Raw genomic sequence first — 18,396 nt, 5'->3', positions numbered from 1 at the left:
CAGTCAGTCATAAATCTTGGATGAGGCGCTTTCACTAATACCTGACAAAAATGCCGCGCTATACATTTGAGTGCATGTAAAATAGCACATCTTTTAGCTTTAGCTTTTCAATTCATTTTTTTTCAAGAGCCTAGAGATTAAAATAATGCACAGGCAGGAGAATAAAATGGCCCAAATAGGAGTGGATAGACGGATGGATAGATGGATGGATAGACATATAGCCGAGATCCTCAGATGGAGTAAGAGATGTCTCTAATGGACACAAACATGCATAAATAACAACAGGCAACACAGTGTCTGAGCTTTTAATAAACACTCATGCAGGCAGAGGATTTATTAAATGTACACAGAGTTTCCTCATTCACGATTACATGCCTTGGGATCTGCTTAACTTTTCTAGAAGCTTCTGAAATAGAAAGCAAAGTGGGGTCTAATACTTTGACTTATAACCTTCCAGCATCTCTTCCTCAAATAACCACAAACTCTTTATGTGGGTTTGACATCAGCATTTTTTCCTAAAAGCAACAATTTCACCAGCGTTAGAGAACTGGAGCTAGAAAGGAAAATATGATGCTGTAGGCCTTTTTAGCTTTTTCAGTGCATTGTGAGAACACATTACTTTATAATGTGCATATTTGTTTTTTATTAAAGCACACCAGTTTGTTTCAGAAATACAGAAGCGTACAATCAGTAAAAAATTGCTATGTCAAAATTTTGGCATAATTCTACATAACATAGAAAGGCAAATGTATTGAAATAATAATATTAACTAAAAATATTAGTTTCTAATTTGTTAAAATGAGATAATGACATTCTTGCATTTCTTGAAAGAACAAAAAGCTGTAATAATATCAAGATATTATGCAAGGATAATAACTTCATAACAAGTTATAATAAGAAGTCATTCAAAGTAACAACATTTCTTAAAAAAAAAACACTTTTATAAGGACATAATATCTCAAAAACAAAGATAAGAAATATGATATGAGAATAAAAAAATCCTTACCAGTTACTAATTTTAAATGTTAAATGATCCAAGCTAAGGATTCCTAGCATCCTAAAGAGATTTTAGTTTAGAAGCCTTGCTGATTATGAGGGCTACCCCACAGGAATAAGCCTTTGTTTAAGTGTAGCACTATTTGTATCAGCTCTGCATTGCACAATAATTGTGTTGTGTTGTGTTGTGTTGTATCTCCACCCCTTCTAACTGCCACTTAGACTCTACTGAAGCTCCTGGTTCTTACACTGTTCTGGAAGTTAATAAGTCATCTTGGTGGTGTTTCCAGTGAGACATAAGTGACAAAAATCCAACAGAATGTTCCACCAATAAATATATAAACATGATAATGGGGTTTATTACAACCATATGACTGTTTATTTAATTTTTTTTAATCCATTCTTCATATAAAAGCCAGTGTATGTTGAACAAAAATCTAGGATAACCCTTCTTTGTATTTCTCTGCACTGGTATTAATTATTTATGCCCCTACTTACGTGTTGAATTTTTCTTTGCAGTTACTGACTGCAACACTTTAGCATTGGTTTGAACTAACATATATGTAAAACCTTCATTTAAATTTTGTCTGCCAATATTTAGCATAGTAAGATGCTTAATTTATGGCTCATATAACCATATATTTCCAATATATCTCAGACTACATGCGTGCTGGTATTTGACAAGCAAGCTAGATACTAACATAGAATCATGGTTAAATCATGGTTGAAACTGCTGGTAAATATTATTCAAATCTTTAGTCATCTTTATTCAGTTGTCACAAGTATGAAGAGCATACGGTGAAGTGTTGTTGCAGAGAGAGCTAAATCCAGGAGCTGATGGAGAAGATACTGCCTGTCTGAGCCCTAAAGAGGAAAGCCCTATCATTATTATTTCTTTGCATACCCAAACAGTCATGGTCTTGAGGGCTTCTGATGCTTTTTCTGAGCAGATGGTAGGAGAAAACAAAGTCTGAATCAACAATATACAGTATATTAATGAGTGTTTTCATGCATATTTATTTATTATTATATATTATTATTTATCTATTATTATTTATCTATTTACATAAAATTAATAGCCATATACTGTATACTGAAGTCTGTACAAATTCTGGATCTCTTGTAGGATATGAATGCTTTTCCAAACTAATTTGATTTTCATGAATACTACATTTTTCATAAAATGATCCCTATGAAGGATTTTTAGAATAAATTTTCAGCTTGATAAGTGAGTCTTGCTGCCACTGACAGGGGAGTTTGGATGGCATGCGGATATTTAACATGAACTTGTTGGTCTGTTGTGGGAAGGAGGATTTTTAGACCTTCCAGATGTGGTGTGATAAATAAAAGCCCACAGGCCTGCGTTGAGCTCCCCTTTGCTTACAAAACACAAGTTTCGTGAAATCATTTTCCTCCATGACATCAGACTCCATGACAAGGCTGTGTTAGCGGCCTTTGTTTTTGAATTTCTACTGTGCTGCAAGGAGATCGATCTCTGAATGGGTAGAGACAGGGGTGAGACTGTGTGAAGGCAAAAGATGTATTCATGTTAGTACAATCCTCATGTGTTTGTTCCAGTGGAGCATTTTGACTCTCTTCTTCTTCAGTTATTCTTGGAGAGATTTCACTGTGGATTCAGTTACACAGATTCAAGTCAAGTCAAGAATATTTTATGTTATTTCAATCATATATAGCTGACGCAGTATATAATGATATGAGACAATGTTTCTCCAGGACCATGTTGCTACACAGAGCAAAAACAGAGCTACATAGAGCAACACAAAGCTAAGGACTTAAAGTAAGTTAGTCCTAGCCACATAAAGTGCATCTGTGTAACCTAGTTTAAACAGTGAAAGACAAAAAAGTGCAAACAAACAATACAACACACTGCACAAAAGACAATACACAAAAGCAGCACTAAGCAGTGTACATACTGTATATTCTACAGTACATGTGCAAAAGTACATCATTTGAATCCACTCCCAGGTCTTAGAGATCTTAGTGAAATTTTGCCAAAATGCCACCTTTTTCTGTTTTAACCTCACATTTGGCACATACTGTATCTGACACAGTTTGCAGACTTTTCATACCTGTTAGTTTACTTATGATGTCTTTAACATGGTGCCTCAGTGTCCTCTGGCCGAATCGTGAGCTCTGCCCATCGTCTCACTGTTATCTCACTTAAATAAGAATTTCATATCTTAAAATCTTGAAATCTACCTGTATTCAATAACTTTCCTTTATTAGAAATGCAGAATAATAAAATAGTTTCTCTCGCAGAAAATTACAGGATGGTACGATTTAAATTTATCTGTCATTTGTACTAGATAACATGTCTCCTTCAGGTCTAATGCAGGTTACCTATTCAGTTAAATACAAAAGGATAAATCTGAAAACACAGTAGATGAAGTTTATTTGCAGAAAATTCTTGGAGAATACAGCAGTGCAGTCTGTGTCTTGGTCTTTTCACACAACTAGACTCTCTTTCTGTCTAACTGAATGTGTGAAAGCTTTTCAGTACAGCAAATAACAAAGTTTTTAGTCATTGATGTATAACATTCAGGCTTGACTCATTGCATGATAAAAAGATCTTCACATGACAACGTGTACCACTTAATCGATCTCCTTACGTGTAACATATCAGGTCAGAAAACCCTGGTACAGAACACACAAACAAATAAGAGAATAAAGGGAATAAAACTGAATTTAGAGTTAGAGAATATAAAATAATTCCACACCCAAAGCAACCAAACCAGTCTTTCATTCCTTTCCATCATTTCTATTCGTTTTCATCTTTTAAAGCTTGCTAAGGTCATCAAGTCTACAATGTGTACAATACTGGATAATGTTTGCCTGTTTTTTTTAATAGAAAGACATATTGTATTTTTTATTTATTGTGTTTAAGCGAATAAAAAGATTTCTTAATAGATACTTTGATTAGAGCTATTTTCAAATGTGTTAAAGATATTTGCTAGTGAAACTTTCAACTGACATTAGCATTGACATTAACATGAACATTAACCAGCCATGTTTTGTACATTAAAAATGCCTGTTATTGTAATATCTGATTCCCTGTGTAGGTAAACTTATGTTTAACAGAAATGTTGAGAGAAACTGAACTGCTTGATATATCCACATGTGCACATTTATAATCTGATTAACTTTAGATCAGTCATACATATAATTGGGATTTTAGTGGAGTCACCTTAGAGAGCACGCCGGAGAGCAAAGCTGGTATTCTATTAAAAATCAGTCCCTGTTATAATTTAGTCTGAAACAGTAAACTGTTGGACAGACAGAGATAGAATTAAATGTTATTTTAGAAATAGATGTGACATATTGTAGCACCATCTCATGTTTTTATTTTACTGAATGTCAAATTTAATTATATTGCCTCAAACAGTTTCCTTTATTCAATTTCTCTTACATTTTCTGCATTCTTGCACAACCAATTAAAGCAAACCTCAAGTGAAAATAGCATCACTGTTGATTTTCCCTCATTCTACAAGCCTAATTTTAAGAGACAGACCAAACTCAGCCTTGGATCTTAAATAGATTTTTTTTCTCATGACCCATTCAAGTGTTTTTGGCAACACTAATGTAGTGCTCCAGTCTGTTCCCTACAGACGTATGCAGCAAATGAAACATCAGCCTCCTGCTTGTCAGTATCTCTCTGAGTTAATGCAGAACAAATGTAGAGTCAGACTCTTTCATATTCATATTGTAAGCTGCCTGGTCATAGACGCATCAGAGCTTGCAGTGTACCGTGCAGCGAGGGAACCGGGGGTTGACGGGAGGGCTAGAGTGTGTATGTGTTCTCTCCATAGGAAACATAAAACGGCACTCAGGGGTGAGGGGGTAATTGCCTGCATCTCTCAGCTCATGTAGGCTAATGAGGAGCCGTGTTGGCTCTAATCACTACAATAAGAGAACAGCTTCTCGCTCCCTCTGGAATGTCGACTGCTGTCAAAGAGCTGGATGACTTTAGATGGAGATGCAAAACTGCAACAGAAAACAGGGAGATCAGGGAACTCGACAGTTCAAACACCCTTGTTTTAGTTTAAAGGGAACTCGAAACTCTAGGATTTGTAAAGTTAACGCTAAGTAGATGACAGCAAGGTTAATAATTAGAATTTCTCCTAACATTTGCAGCAGTAAAACAGAAAAGAGGGATTTGATATATTTGGGCCAGGCACTAGACAAATTCTCTTTATTACCTTTATTCAAACTTTTTCCTGCTTACTTCAGTGCAAGCCAGAAGACTCAGTTAGTCTAAATTGTGTGGATATATTTGACATTAATTTGGCTGCATGTAATGGAGTGATGGACATTAGAGGGTGTATTCCTGTCTCTCTACCAAGGTTCCTGGGGAATGGTCCACATTCCCTTTGACCCTGATTAGAAAAAAGCGGTTACTAAAGATAAAAAATTATACATTTATTTGATGGACGTTTTCATCCGAAGCATCCGGACACAATTAAGGATCAAGATTCCTGCTCAGGGAATTCCTGCTGTATAAACTGTACTAAAGCTGATTCTGTTAATGCAACCTCTGTATTGAAATACAGTGCAGCTCTAACTTTATTTCGACACAATACCAAAGCGAAACCTCGCTCAGTCTCTCCCTCTCTACCTCTGTCTCTCACTCTCTCTTTCTGTGTGTTTAATTTAAAGTGCTCCCCACAGCCAGCCTTCTGTAATGTCCTTTAATGATTTAACTTTGCAGCAGTTGTTAGATGACTCGCAGGGGAGCGAGTCGCATTAAATAAATAAGAGTGATAAAATTGCCAGAGCTCTCATACATTTCAAAGCTAATGCGACTGCCGATGTGCTAGCAGCACCTGCACACAGGCTTGCTGGAGTAATTTGATTGATTTGTTGTGACAGGAGCCAAATAATTGAGAGTGAGAGGTGGCGTCGGAGACAGGGAGGGTTGCGAGGCGCTCGCTCTCCGAGGCAATCCCAGCAGAAATTAAGCTTTTCATCTCCCACACACCTCTGATATCGCTCCGGTTCCTTCTCCATCCTGTTCTCTTGCCTTTTTTTCCCCTGAATATTGTCTGACTTGAATAAGCAGCTTGCAAGTATGTTGCCAGGTGACTGCATGTGACAGTGGGTTAGAAAGAAAAAATAACACAAATTGTAATGTACACACAGACAGGCTATGAGGTGGAAATACACTTATATAGAGCACCGCATGTCATAAAGAGTGCACATCAAGAGACAACCAAATAAAACTGAATGAATTTGTTTTCCATATCATTTGTTTTCCATATCATGCTCAGAAATTAAAGGTTAGGACTAAAATGTAGGAACGCATGCTTTCTATGTACGAGTCCTTTATTACAAAACAGGCTACAGACGAAGAGAAGATTACATCTGCACTCCTCTTAAAGCCCAAACGCTATGGGCAATGAGAGTCCTTCGAGTGACTGCTAAAATCCTGCTGTTAGTGTTTGGCGTATTTGTGGCATTTGTGGTCTTGAAGCGGACACAGCAGCCGCCTGGTCTGCCACATGCTGTTCGTTTTAAATGTGACTGGTGGCATTGCCACTCTGTCTAAATGCTGTAAAGAAAAAACAGCCACAGCACGCATGAGAGAGAACGAGGGAAGATTGAAATAGACAATAATAATGATAATCGGATATGGCTTTGTCTGTTTCAATTGAGCCGGCCTCTTTGTCTTGCTGCTTGTATGGTAAAGCACAGAGACACATACGTGCAGTAGAGAAGGTCCAGGTCAGGAATGCACAGACGAAAATAGATACTTTTCATAATCTTGACAGGGTCCGCAATTCCTTCCCTTTTTCTTTCTGTATTCCTTATCCTCACCCGTGTTTGCTATATACTGTATATTTTATGGTAATAGCATCAGTCTCCAAATAATTGGAGGAACCCAATAAAGGTTTTTAAAAGGTTGCAGCCGTTTGACGTTTGTCTCTGATGGGGAAGTGGTGCAGAAAGGCCTGAAATGACTTAAGCTCCTCAACACTGGCATTAAATTAAACAAATCGCTCAGTGCGCACTTTCTCTGGCGTGGTGCGAACTCCTGAATTTTAGCTGTCTGCCTGTGCTCACTCAGATATTTAAATAAGAGAGGGAGGCTGGTTGCACACACAGGGATGGACAAAGACGTAACACAGGCAGGGAATGATGATGGAGGGGTCGATGGAGAAGAAAAACAGCTAAGGGAGAAGGTAGATTGTATAAAAAGATGCAGGCAGAACAAAAATGTGGAGTCAGGGATGGAGTCAGGGATGTGTTCAGTTGAAATATGGGCCTGAGGAGGTAGTTAATATTGTACAGTATTGAGGTCATTGGCTTGTATCCAAATATGAACACATTTTCTGAACTGTACGGATAAACAGATACAAATTCAGAATGCTGTGCTCATTTTGTATGCAGTTTAACACCTACATGTCACTCCTCAGTAGAGTCACTTCTCCATATAGCCTACAAAGACCATGCTGTGCAAAAATAAAAAAAAAATCCTTGCTGGAGCTTTCAAAGAACATTAATTAAAAAAATAAAAACATGTGCACTCATTCTGCATGAGGTTATCATTTTTCCATAAATGAAAACATCACTAGACAAACAAATATTTTATCCTTTTTTTTAAGCTTGATTTAAGCCACATCTTCCCTAAGGTTAAATCAGTCTATCGAAACAAATGTAAATATTTTAAGCCCTAAAGAGAGAAGGAGGCATAGTGTATAGATAGTGGCTCTGCATTTACACCCTTGCTAAAGAGGAAGAAAAACGATGGGTAGGAATAGGTAGGAAAGATAAAATGTTACAAATAAAATCGGATGAATCATGGTTTTCTGTTTAAGAACTACAGTAGATAGACAGACAAACATCCTAAACTTATCATTTTAACAAAATTAAAAGTTTAGGTCACTTAAACCATCGTCTACATTTTCACAGACTTATTCAAGTGGAGTTCTTTTTCCATGTACTCTCTCGACTCCTTTTCTCCTCTGAGATGTTCACCTCTGCGTTTTTAAAGGTCTTGTGCTTGGCTGCTATGTGGCGATTCATAAGCACACAGTGACAACCCGTCATCAGGCCATGGAAATGGAAATTGATTAGTGATTTACATGGTCAGTGAGAGGAGGAAAACCAACCATATGTTGTAAATGAAATACTACACTTGGCAGCATTGAGAAAGAGAAAGAGAGAGGGAGAGATGGTAATCTTGGGAAACTGGCATTCTCCTTTGGTTGAATTGGGTGACGTTTTTACATTTATCTGAGTTCTGCATGAGTCGTAATGCTAATGGTAATTTCATGGAAGTGAACTGCAATGAAAAAGGGGTTATCGTACTGCGACGACAATTGTGTTCTGTCACCGGAGTGACAATATGTCACTCCTTTTGTGTGTGTGTGTTTCTGTATGTGCGTGTGAGTGAGTGTGTGTGTGTATAGTATAACATATTACTTGGTACTCTGACTATGAGAACTGAAGCTTCAAGCTTTTTGTTGAAGCTTTTAGAGAAATAGGTAGAGATTTCTAACACCCCTATTGACACAAATATGTACCTTTTGTGAGAACGTGAAGGCAAAGGTATGCCATTTCATGTTAGAAGAGCGTGAAAGTTCTCTTTGATAGATGGAAAAGTTGCTAAAATATAGGGTGAGGTGTGGAAAAAGAGCTTCTGATGGGCTAAGCCTGCCTTTTAGTTCAATCGCTTGGAAAATGTGAAGTTTAAAAGGTCTGTCCTGTATGAGTGCGGCTTCCCCCCCTGTATTATAGCTCATTGGCAGTGTAGTAAGAAAATACACTTTTCCATTTTTGGACACTTTTTATTTGAAAAGAATGGGAAAAAAAACATTTTAGTGTTTTAGTGGTATAGTGCACTATGACTTGAATGTCAACAGCAATCAATAGTAACCTAGCAGCTTATCAATGCCCACTTACCCAGGAATCAATATAAATGCTACACAAATCCAGCCGTCATTATAACCTCAACATCTAATCAATATCTAAAGAATCAACCTATCAATACAAATCAAACTGTTTTTCAATACACATACAGGCAGTGCTGGCTTCTCTATTCAAATACATTCAGCCATAATAACCAATCGATAGACTTTAAAGTGCTGCAATATATTTTAACCCAGGATCACTTCTCAGAAATGGATCACTTCCACATTCAGTCAAAAGAGCTCTCTGACATACAATGCCGTGTCATTTCATATCAGAGAGGGGAAAAAAGAGATGAAAACTCAAAATCTGAGATGTTCCAAAAAAATCGAACCCTAGGGTCAGATGAAGGTCTGCATCTCAGATAACGTGTTCCTCTTCTCCTCGAAACACAAGACCCTGTGGTGAGTTTAAACTCAGCAGATGGTGCTGAAACCAAGTCCTCTTTGGAAGGTGAAAAACAGTGACTAAAAGCTGTCTGCGGTTTCTAATTGCTAGTTCAGAGCCTAATTACCTTAATTAATAGCCATGCTTTCTACCCAAGGTAGCAGGGCTTGGGTTTAGGAGTGGGGGTCCTGTGTTAAGTGTTATAGAGGGCTGAAAGAGGTCTCAGAGGAAGGAATGGTGAGTGTAATGGTCCCCGGGGGGTCCTTGGTGAAGGCGCATAGCGGTTGGATCATGTAGCGCATGAGTAGACCGCAGATATCTATTACATCCAAAGTCTTACATCTGCCTCCAAACTGCTAGGAAAGCCGAGCGCGAAGGGGAGACGGAGAGATAGCTTAAGTGTGTCTTTCTGCCCTCAAACATGCAACTTCTCACCTTCCCTTTCCTCCTTTTCTCCTGTTTCCCTCGAAACCCCCCATCATTGGGGAGTTTGGGTTACGCTCGCCTGACAATTTTCCTTTATCCTTACACTTATCTACAGATCACACTAGGATCTCTCAGCCTAAATTTCTCCTGGAAGTCTAGTAAACCACTTCATCTTTCCTTTAATTTGTTATGAACTGAGCACTTGAATTTGGACAGATATCCCATACAGTATGTCTCATTACCATAAAAACAGTCTATACACAAGTCTCCTCTTTACTTCAGTGAATAATCTGACCTGAATACTATACATTTCTATCTGCCGTGATCACATTATTTTAATACAGTAAGTCTGTTTGACTTTATATTGCACAACCGTAAAAAAGAAGAGTCTCAGGGAACACAAAATACCCTCTATCTTACTCGCTATCTCGACTGTTAAAAGCGCAATACAAATAAAGCTGAATTAAATTAAATTGAATTATACTAATTAATCTGGCAGAAAATATTGTAATAATCCAGACATGTCAGCATGTCACTAGAAGAGCAGTCCTAAGAGAGCAGTACTCTTTTTACTTCTGTTCAGCATCTTGGTGTGATTTGTCTTATGCTAATAAGCTTTCTGCGTTAAATCAGCCACTGAACATTCAGACATTCAATTTACTCCAACCACTGAATCTTAAAAAAGTAAAGAAGTAGAGGGAGAAAAAAAAACCATCAGCGTATATGAAAATACACTTTGCTACCACAGCTCTGGCTGCATCTCACCCCAAACACCCCCCTGCATACCCATTACCTCCATTTCCTTCATTTCCCCTACCCATCACACACTTTGTCAGCGTTTGGCTCGAGTTGCTTGTGTAAGTTTGGGGTGCATACATACATTTGCTGTGATGATATATTGTCCTGGAGAGGAATTTCATTTACCTCAGCTGAACCTGTTGCTGCTCACCGAGCATGATAAGCGCATAAGCAGAGCGCCACTTCATTCATCATACATCGCTCATGTGCCTTATAGGCCATGCAGAGAGAGAAACCACTAAACCGACAAAAATCAGACTGCCACTTCACAGAAAGAGCTGAGCTTCTATTAAATGCTGAAACAGAAAACAACATTCACATTACTTTTTTATTCAGAGACTTTCTTTAAGCACAATTTGCCTCACTTTTTGTTCGGGCACTACAAAACAACAGCAGCTGGCTACATAATAGAAAGACTGATGGTATACCATGTGTTGAATATGTATCTGATCTGCTTCTTGATCATATGTGTTTTATATCAGCAGTTTTTTATGCCGCATTTGGTTTCGCCTTCACTGGACTGGTTTTAAAGAGCATTTAACATCACAGGCAGTGACTTGTCAGTGTGTGCATCAGTAATCAGTAACACTGCGGTACTTGTGGGCATGATGCCTCTCACATTTTCTCTTCTTTTTTTCCTTTCAACTCTCACGCTCTCCTGTCCTTATCCCCCTTCTCTTGGTAAGTGTGAACAGATTGAAAGGATGAGCAAAGGGAATAATTAAAGAGAAGATAGAGGGAGAGAGAAAAAATCCAATTGTTTGGTGTTCATCCCGCTGAAATCTGGCTTGTTTTTACTCAGCCATTGTTCACACCCAGAGTTGCTTTTCACACCAATAAGTCCTTCTTTTCATTTCTACATGACTGCCTGGGTAAGTTTGCGCTCATCCATCCCGCCGGTGCAGAACAACAGTCGCATAAAACACGCAAAAAAGGTGCTTTTTAAAGATATATTTCACACAGAAAAGTGTGTGTGCTCCATTTAAAGCTCTTTCTGTGCTTTTTGGGTAGACTCTGAAGCTACTGAGATAATCCCTCTGATATAAGGAAGAGAAAGCACGAAGGCTGTGGTCCATCTCTGGATCGGCAAATGCAGCCCTCTGTCCCTCCCCACATGCACACACATACACACACACATACACACACATACACACACACCCCTAAGGCTTTTACTGTCTGTCAACCAGCACTCTGTCTCCCCGACGCATCAGTGCCTACCTCTATTGATTTTTCCGCCCACTGAAACTGCCGGGTGAGCATAAATTTTGCATGAGGCTCTTTACCCACTGCCACATGCTCAATGGATGGAGAAGGGGCATGGAAAAGTCCTCAGTGGTGGCGGGCAAGGAAAACCGAGGCAGATGAGCATCAGAGAGGAGGAAGAGTTGACCTCTGAGAGCAGAATGTCTGAGAAGTATTTGAATTGCAGGGGATGGCAGGGGTTAAGACTCTTTAACTCCAACCTGAGTCTTAATAACTCTAGTTATTAAAACACACACACGCACACACACACACACGCACGCACACACACACACACACACACACACACACACACACACACACACACACACACACACACACACACACACACACACACAGACCAAGGGGGTAGATCAACATCATATATTGTATTAGTAGATATGACATTTTCAAATAGGCTACAAAAAGGATTAGGTCCTGGGAAGATACAGTAAGGTACCATACCATCCACTGTGCTGAAGCAAATTTTGATTCATTCTGGTGAAATTCATTGGCTATGAGGAATCATTTCATAGCATAGTTACATACTCCTGTTCAAGATCAAGACAAGAATCCTTGTTTCTGTAACTTCAAGCAGAGTTTAATCCACCATGGGTTCAAATACAAAGCACAAATAGCATGCAAAGCAGATTATCACCTCTATAATCTTTTATTTATAGTAAAACATCTCAAATTATATGGTGCTTTACTGCCTTAGTGATCTTTTGCTCCTTGTGCTCATGTGAGTTCGATGCAGGTTCTCAGTTTCATTTCACCTCCCGAAAACATGCCGGTATATAAATAAGACAGGTTAATTGCCCCTAGGTGAATGAGCATGTGTGTGTGTGTGTGTGTGTGTGTGTGTGTGTGTGTGTGTGTGTGTGTGTGTGTGTGTGTGTGTGTGTGTGTGTGTGCGTGAGCAAGAGTAGCAGCACCATGTCTTACATCTACTAAAAAATTATTAGGAAAAATTAACACAAACAACATCCATCATCTGTATATCAGATAAAATCAGTACAGTATATCCCCTTGTGCCCGATGTAGGAATTTTATACACTCTCTCATTGTGATGTAATGGCCTTGGGAGAGTCACTTTTTAAAAAAGAAAATACTATTTTATTACTTTAAACTATACATGAAAGACCTACTGCTTACGCTCCTCCACTACTTTTCCCCCTTATCCTTCCTGAAGACACTCCCAAACTCCATCTAAATCCCCCTCAAGGGATGAAAATACTGATATAGGCGATATGTCATGTATCTCCTAGAGCCAGCTCTGTGTACTGATCCCAACAAGCTGCTTTCTCTAGTCCCCTGAACCCTCTGGACCACTTAGGCTGCCTATCATTTAGTGCTGTCTGATCCCTATCCAAATCGCTGCTTCGGACATTTTAGTACTGTCTGAGCCCTAAGGGTAAGGAGTAAGGATGTGATGTAGAGTGTACAGATGCACACACAAACACACACACACACACACACACACACACACACACACACACACACACACACACACACACACACACACAAAATCTGGCACAGATGTGTAGGTGTGATGTTAGGACACACAGGTGTTGTAGAGTTATGGGTAATGTACTGTAGCTACTCATCTTCTGTACAAGGATCAAAAATAGCCACACACACTGTCCATTCTGCTCACTGTGACCTCTGTGTTCACCTCTGACAATCAGCCACACACACACACACACATACACACAGTCTGACAACACTCAACACTCAAACACAAGACAAGTGTCTTTTTTTCAGTGTCAGCTCACAGACAAGAGTTTTCAGAATGGACAATGATCGACACACAGTACACACACTCACAGCCACACAAACACACATAGACTATACAGGAGGTCACAAAGGTCATTCAAACAAGTTTCTGTTTAATAGAGGAAATCCTGTGATCTGCTCTGGTGGTTTTGTCTTCTTGTTTCTTTTCTCATGGCTCTGGGGTGAGAGGGAGCTAAAAATGAGTGCTAGATTAGAAACAAGAACAGAAGTGGGCAGAAGTCATGGCATCATTTTTTTGTCAGTTCCTAAGATAGAAACAGATGGAAAACATAGTGATATAATATAGGTCAGCTTCTTCTTTTGAGTAGAAAAATGTTAATTGTTCATAGCGATCATACCATAAAATTGTTTCGTCCTATTCTCTAAAAGGTGCCAATAGTTTTAAAAATTTGACTTAAATGTCAGGGTTTGTTTTGTAAATTTTACTGTTGCATGTTTGCACACAGCCTCCTTCTCTGATGAGGGTTTTGACTAAACTTCTGTCTAACTTGTTGATGTGGTAGCCTAGTGTCTAATACATTTGATTAACACTCAGAATGTTGTGGGTTCAAATCCCAGGTCCACCAAGCTGCTGCTGATTGGCCACTGGGGTTAGGGTTAGTCGGTCTAGAAAAGGGTGTCTGCCAAACGCTGTAAACATAAAGAAAGACTTAAAGAACACCTTATAATTCTATATAAAGTTGAGAATTAAAGTAAATAAGCACTAATAGAAATGGATATTATTTAAACACTGAGTCATAGAGTCAGTCTTTTTCCATTGCTTGCTCTCTGTGTTAACTATTGGTCACATTACATTGCTTACTCAATAGAATCATAGCAAACAGAAACGCAGAGGAATTTTCTGGTCTATTAAATTTAAAAATGAAGAAGGAGACATGGATATAATAAAACAATTACAATAAGATATAAATATCTTAAATTAGATTTTGTCCATAGCATCATGCTATCATCCAACTTTCAGGAACAGCAAATGAAACCACAATCTTAATCTTGTCTTAATCAAAGCTGTTTTTGATTCATTATGATGTCTTTAGTCTCCCTCACAAGCTGAATTTGTGCTTGTCTTTTAAGGAGAGTGGAAGGTCAGCAGCTCTCCTTAACAAGATGACAGCATTTATAAAGCATTGCTGTTAAGACATACTGTTACCTGCAGTGGTGCCCACATAATAGGGCCACATGGGGGTTTCTTCAGTGCTGTCTGCCTCTCTCTATTTGTTTTTCTTCTCTTCACACTCCTTTTGTTGTTCCATCTCTTTTTCTGGACCCGTCACTGGAGGCGGGAGAAAGGCCTGCTTTTGCCTTTGATCTTTCCTCAGGTTCCGATAATTTTCTGACAGAAATCTGTTTTTTTTCACCTTCTTCTTAAATTCGTTTTTTCCCTCCTCCCCTTCAACCTTCTGTTTTTTGCTTTCCTTTTCCACCAGTAGTGCCGTTCCGAGTGCTTCCTAGTTGTGAGAGTGCCACATATACTTCGCTCTGTCAAGGCCTGCAAGACAACTTGCCCCAACATTTCAAGCATGAATTGGACTCTTGGCTTTTTTCCGGGCGCAGATGCCATATATAATTCATGGCGGGGTGTGAGAGTGGTGTCAACATGTCAGCAGATAGAAGAAATATAAAAGTGGTCTGTTTACTGGTCGAGAGACACTTTTTTGTTCTTCTCCTCTGATTTTCTTACTTCTTGGAGTAGAAAAAAGGATCAAATGCAAGCCTGCCTGGCTCTCAAGCAGAAATACTCATACTAATCAAAGCAATGCCAGCCCCAATGTACTGTATTTCCCCAGTTATCTACAAGAAAAAAAAGTACATCAATTAATTAAGATCACTGGTGTATGTGTTGCTGACAAATGAATCATTGTTGTGTTGATTCGAGTATAACTCTCACATTGTGCATCAACCTACTGTAGTTCACAACAACTGGGGTGATTTGTTTTACACTCTCTAATTTAAATATTGCGGCAAATCATAATAAATTATTTCTGATATGAACGTTCTGCTACTTCCCCATTGCCACCTATAAAATCTGCCCTGTTTTGTACATATAAAGAATTATGATGAATAATCTGTAAGATTAATGTAACTATTAATTAATTAACACAATATTGTAATATGTATGCTTTTGTCCTGCAGTGGACAGAAAACAGGACTGTACCATGACTTCACAAGAATGTATTTGCTGCTAAATATGATGTTTTTCTTTGCATTTACAACAAACCTATATGTAATAAGAATGATATTGGGTGTTACAGCATTAAACAAGCCCAGTATCGCTATATTCTGCCAAATGAATCAATCTAAAATTAATAATGGATATAATATCAATGTACATAATTTGTCTTGACCGTAGTGAAAACTGCAGCAGATGATCTACAGATGAGAAGCAATGTGAAATACACTAACTCAACTTTAAGGACCATTCAAATCAGAGAATTGAAGAAATGCACTGACATCAAAAGAGACATCTTTAAATATCCTTGGGCTTGGTTCTACACTTCACAGAGGCTCCTAGAATACTCAGTCATTTCAATTTGGATATCAAGCAGATTTGAAATTGGTTGCAGTCGCTTTTGAGTTATACAAATTTAGAAGGAAATTATAATGCCAAAAGTTGTTACAGTAAATTTACATTTCCTTAAATGAGACAACCTGCTGTTGTCAACTGTTATACAACTGAGAGTTAAGAGCCATGCTCAGGTTTTTTTTTTTATTATTATTATTTTGTGTAATTTTGTCCCACATAATTTTGGAAGAACCGGGAAGAAACCCCTGTACACTGGGAGAACATGGACAGGTTCATACAGACAGTGAGCGCTGTGCCGTTTAAAAAGTGTTTACTTTTTCGCTATATCAAAAGAAATGATCCTTAGCCCAGAAAAAGTGACAACACCACTTAATATATACATAATATATGTCACTTCACTTAGTTGTTACTTAAATGTAACATCAGCTTAATGAAGGCTGGCACACATTAACACACAAAATAACTTTGTACATGTAGCTTTATGCCGGTTTTCATGAGAAGCTCATGAAGGTCTCATGAACATCTGTCAACTCTGTCCTTAAGTAAAATATTACCAAATGCTGTAATGCAACAGACTTCTGCTTAGCTCTTAAAGCCATTCCTCCTTTTACAGCTACCTCATCGCTCAACTCCCAACTCCAGCATCTTCAGCATCTCCAACAAATACAGCAGCACCACCAGCAACAACAGCAGCAGCAGCGAGAACGGGAGCACCGAGAGCGAGAGCAGCAGAGAGAGCGTGAGCAGCAGAGAGAGCGAGAGCAGCAGAGAGAGCGTGAGCGAGAGCAGCAGCGAGAACGTGAACGAGAACGAGAGCAACACTGTGGGTCAGCACACCTTCAGCCTCTCAATCAGCTGCCATCCCATCATCCACTGACTCCGCCAATCAAGTTACAAGCCACAGGTTCTTCGACAGGAACCACCTCCTCTTGTAACTCCGCCAGTCTTGGTTTAGTTCAGCCTTCACAATCTCCACCATGTCATAAGCAGAACCAATCGCCAGCACACAGCCTCCCCTCACCAGTCACACCTCCTCTGCCACTGCAGGTAAGCTTATATTGTTATTATTCAAATGTACACTGGAAGCAGACACTAATCAGTAATATAGCCATGTCTGATAACTAGGAAATGAAGGCTAAACACCATGGTATACACTTCAGTTTAAAATAATAAAGCTAATCTGCTAAACAATTTATGCTGAACCAAAAAGCAACATTACCCAAGAGCAAAATGTACATTTCCACCCCAAAACTGACCTACGACCTTTATTTCTCCTGATGTCCTACACATTTCTACTTTCTCCAAAGCAGTCATTTGCGGTTGACATAAATGCTGAATGATGACTGAAGGAAAATCTCCAGTCAGGATTTCTGCCTGGCATCGAGGCCTTTGAGCCAGATCTATATAATGTCTCCTAAATATGATGTCGCTCCATTTAAAGACCTCATTCTTCTACATTATTCACAACATGCCTGCAAAAAAGGAGGTTAGGAGTGACACAGGGTCTGGGACAAATCTTAGAGAATGGGGTAGTAATTTAATTTAGTGATTGAATCTGTCTGGGGAAATCTTGGATATTACAAATATTGTTTCTAGAAGAGGTACTTGTTTGCCAAGCCAGTCCCTTTGAAAGAATGAAAATTGAAAGTTTATTGTTAAGAGTTCATTCCTGCCATCTTGCTTGCGACAGCAATAGAGCATTATTGAGGACGAAGAGCTTCAGAATATTAAGTTATGAGTTATGATGGTTTTGGTCTAACCTGATTTGAATCAATTACATGATAATTACTTATTGACATGTTTCATATGGGTGAAGTATACACAGCTGATGCTGCATTAAACTGTTGGGATTTAAGATAGTGCTCTTGTGTGTTATTTGTTTGTAGTTTTATAGGTTTTTTTTTTTGTTTTTAATAATAATTTGTTTTTAATCTGTAGAGACATTCTGATTTGTTTTTAAATAATTAATGTGCAGCATAAATGTGAATGGATGTATAATGTATAACCCACCACACAAATTACAAAGTTTCTCTCTCTCTCTCTCTCTCTCTCTCTCTCTCTCTCTCTCTCTCTCTCTCTCTCTCTCTCTCTCTCTCTCTCTCTCTCTCTCTCTCTCTCATATATATATATATATTTGCTCTTCTCCTTTTCTCCTTTTTCATTTAGCCATCTGTCCAATTGTCCTTCCATTTCTCCTCCTCTGTCTGTCTGGCTCTTCCCTCTTTCTTTAATAACATGCTCCCCCTCTTTTATATCCCAGTGGTTTCATTTCAGCCAGAGGTCGCCTCCGTGTCCTTCCCAACATT

At 38.7% G+C, this 18,396-nt stretch overlaps 1 protein-coding gene across 8 annotated transcripts in view; it reads left to right on the top strand.

The window, feature by feature from the left end:
* Positions 1-18,396, top strand: part of pou6f2 (POU class 6 homeobox 2) — an 82,101-nt gene that overhangs the window by 26,624 nt on the left and 37,081 nt on the right. For all 8 annotated transcript variants that reach the window (XM_047808945.1, XM_027170012.2, XM_027170006.2 and 5 more), the window contains one exon: positions 16,704-17,137. In XM_047808945.1, coding sequence (XP_047664901.1) covers positions 16,704-17,137 — 434 coding nt within the window. The remainder of the gene's footprint in view (positions 1-16,703; positions 17,138-18,396) is intronic.

The sequence above is a fragment of the Tachysurus fulvidraco genome, chromosome 25 (genome assembly GCF_022655615.1).
Source record: "Tachysurus fulvidraco isolate hzauxx_2018 chromosome 25, HZAU_PFXX_2.0, whole genome shotgun sequence".
Taxonomy (NCBI): domain Eukaryota; kingdom Metazoa; phylum Chordata; class Actinopteri; order Siluriformes; family Bagridae; genus Tachysurus; species Tachysurus fulvidraco.
Note: the sequence above shows the minus strand (reverse complement) of the source record. Positions and strands in the feature narration are given on the sequence as shown.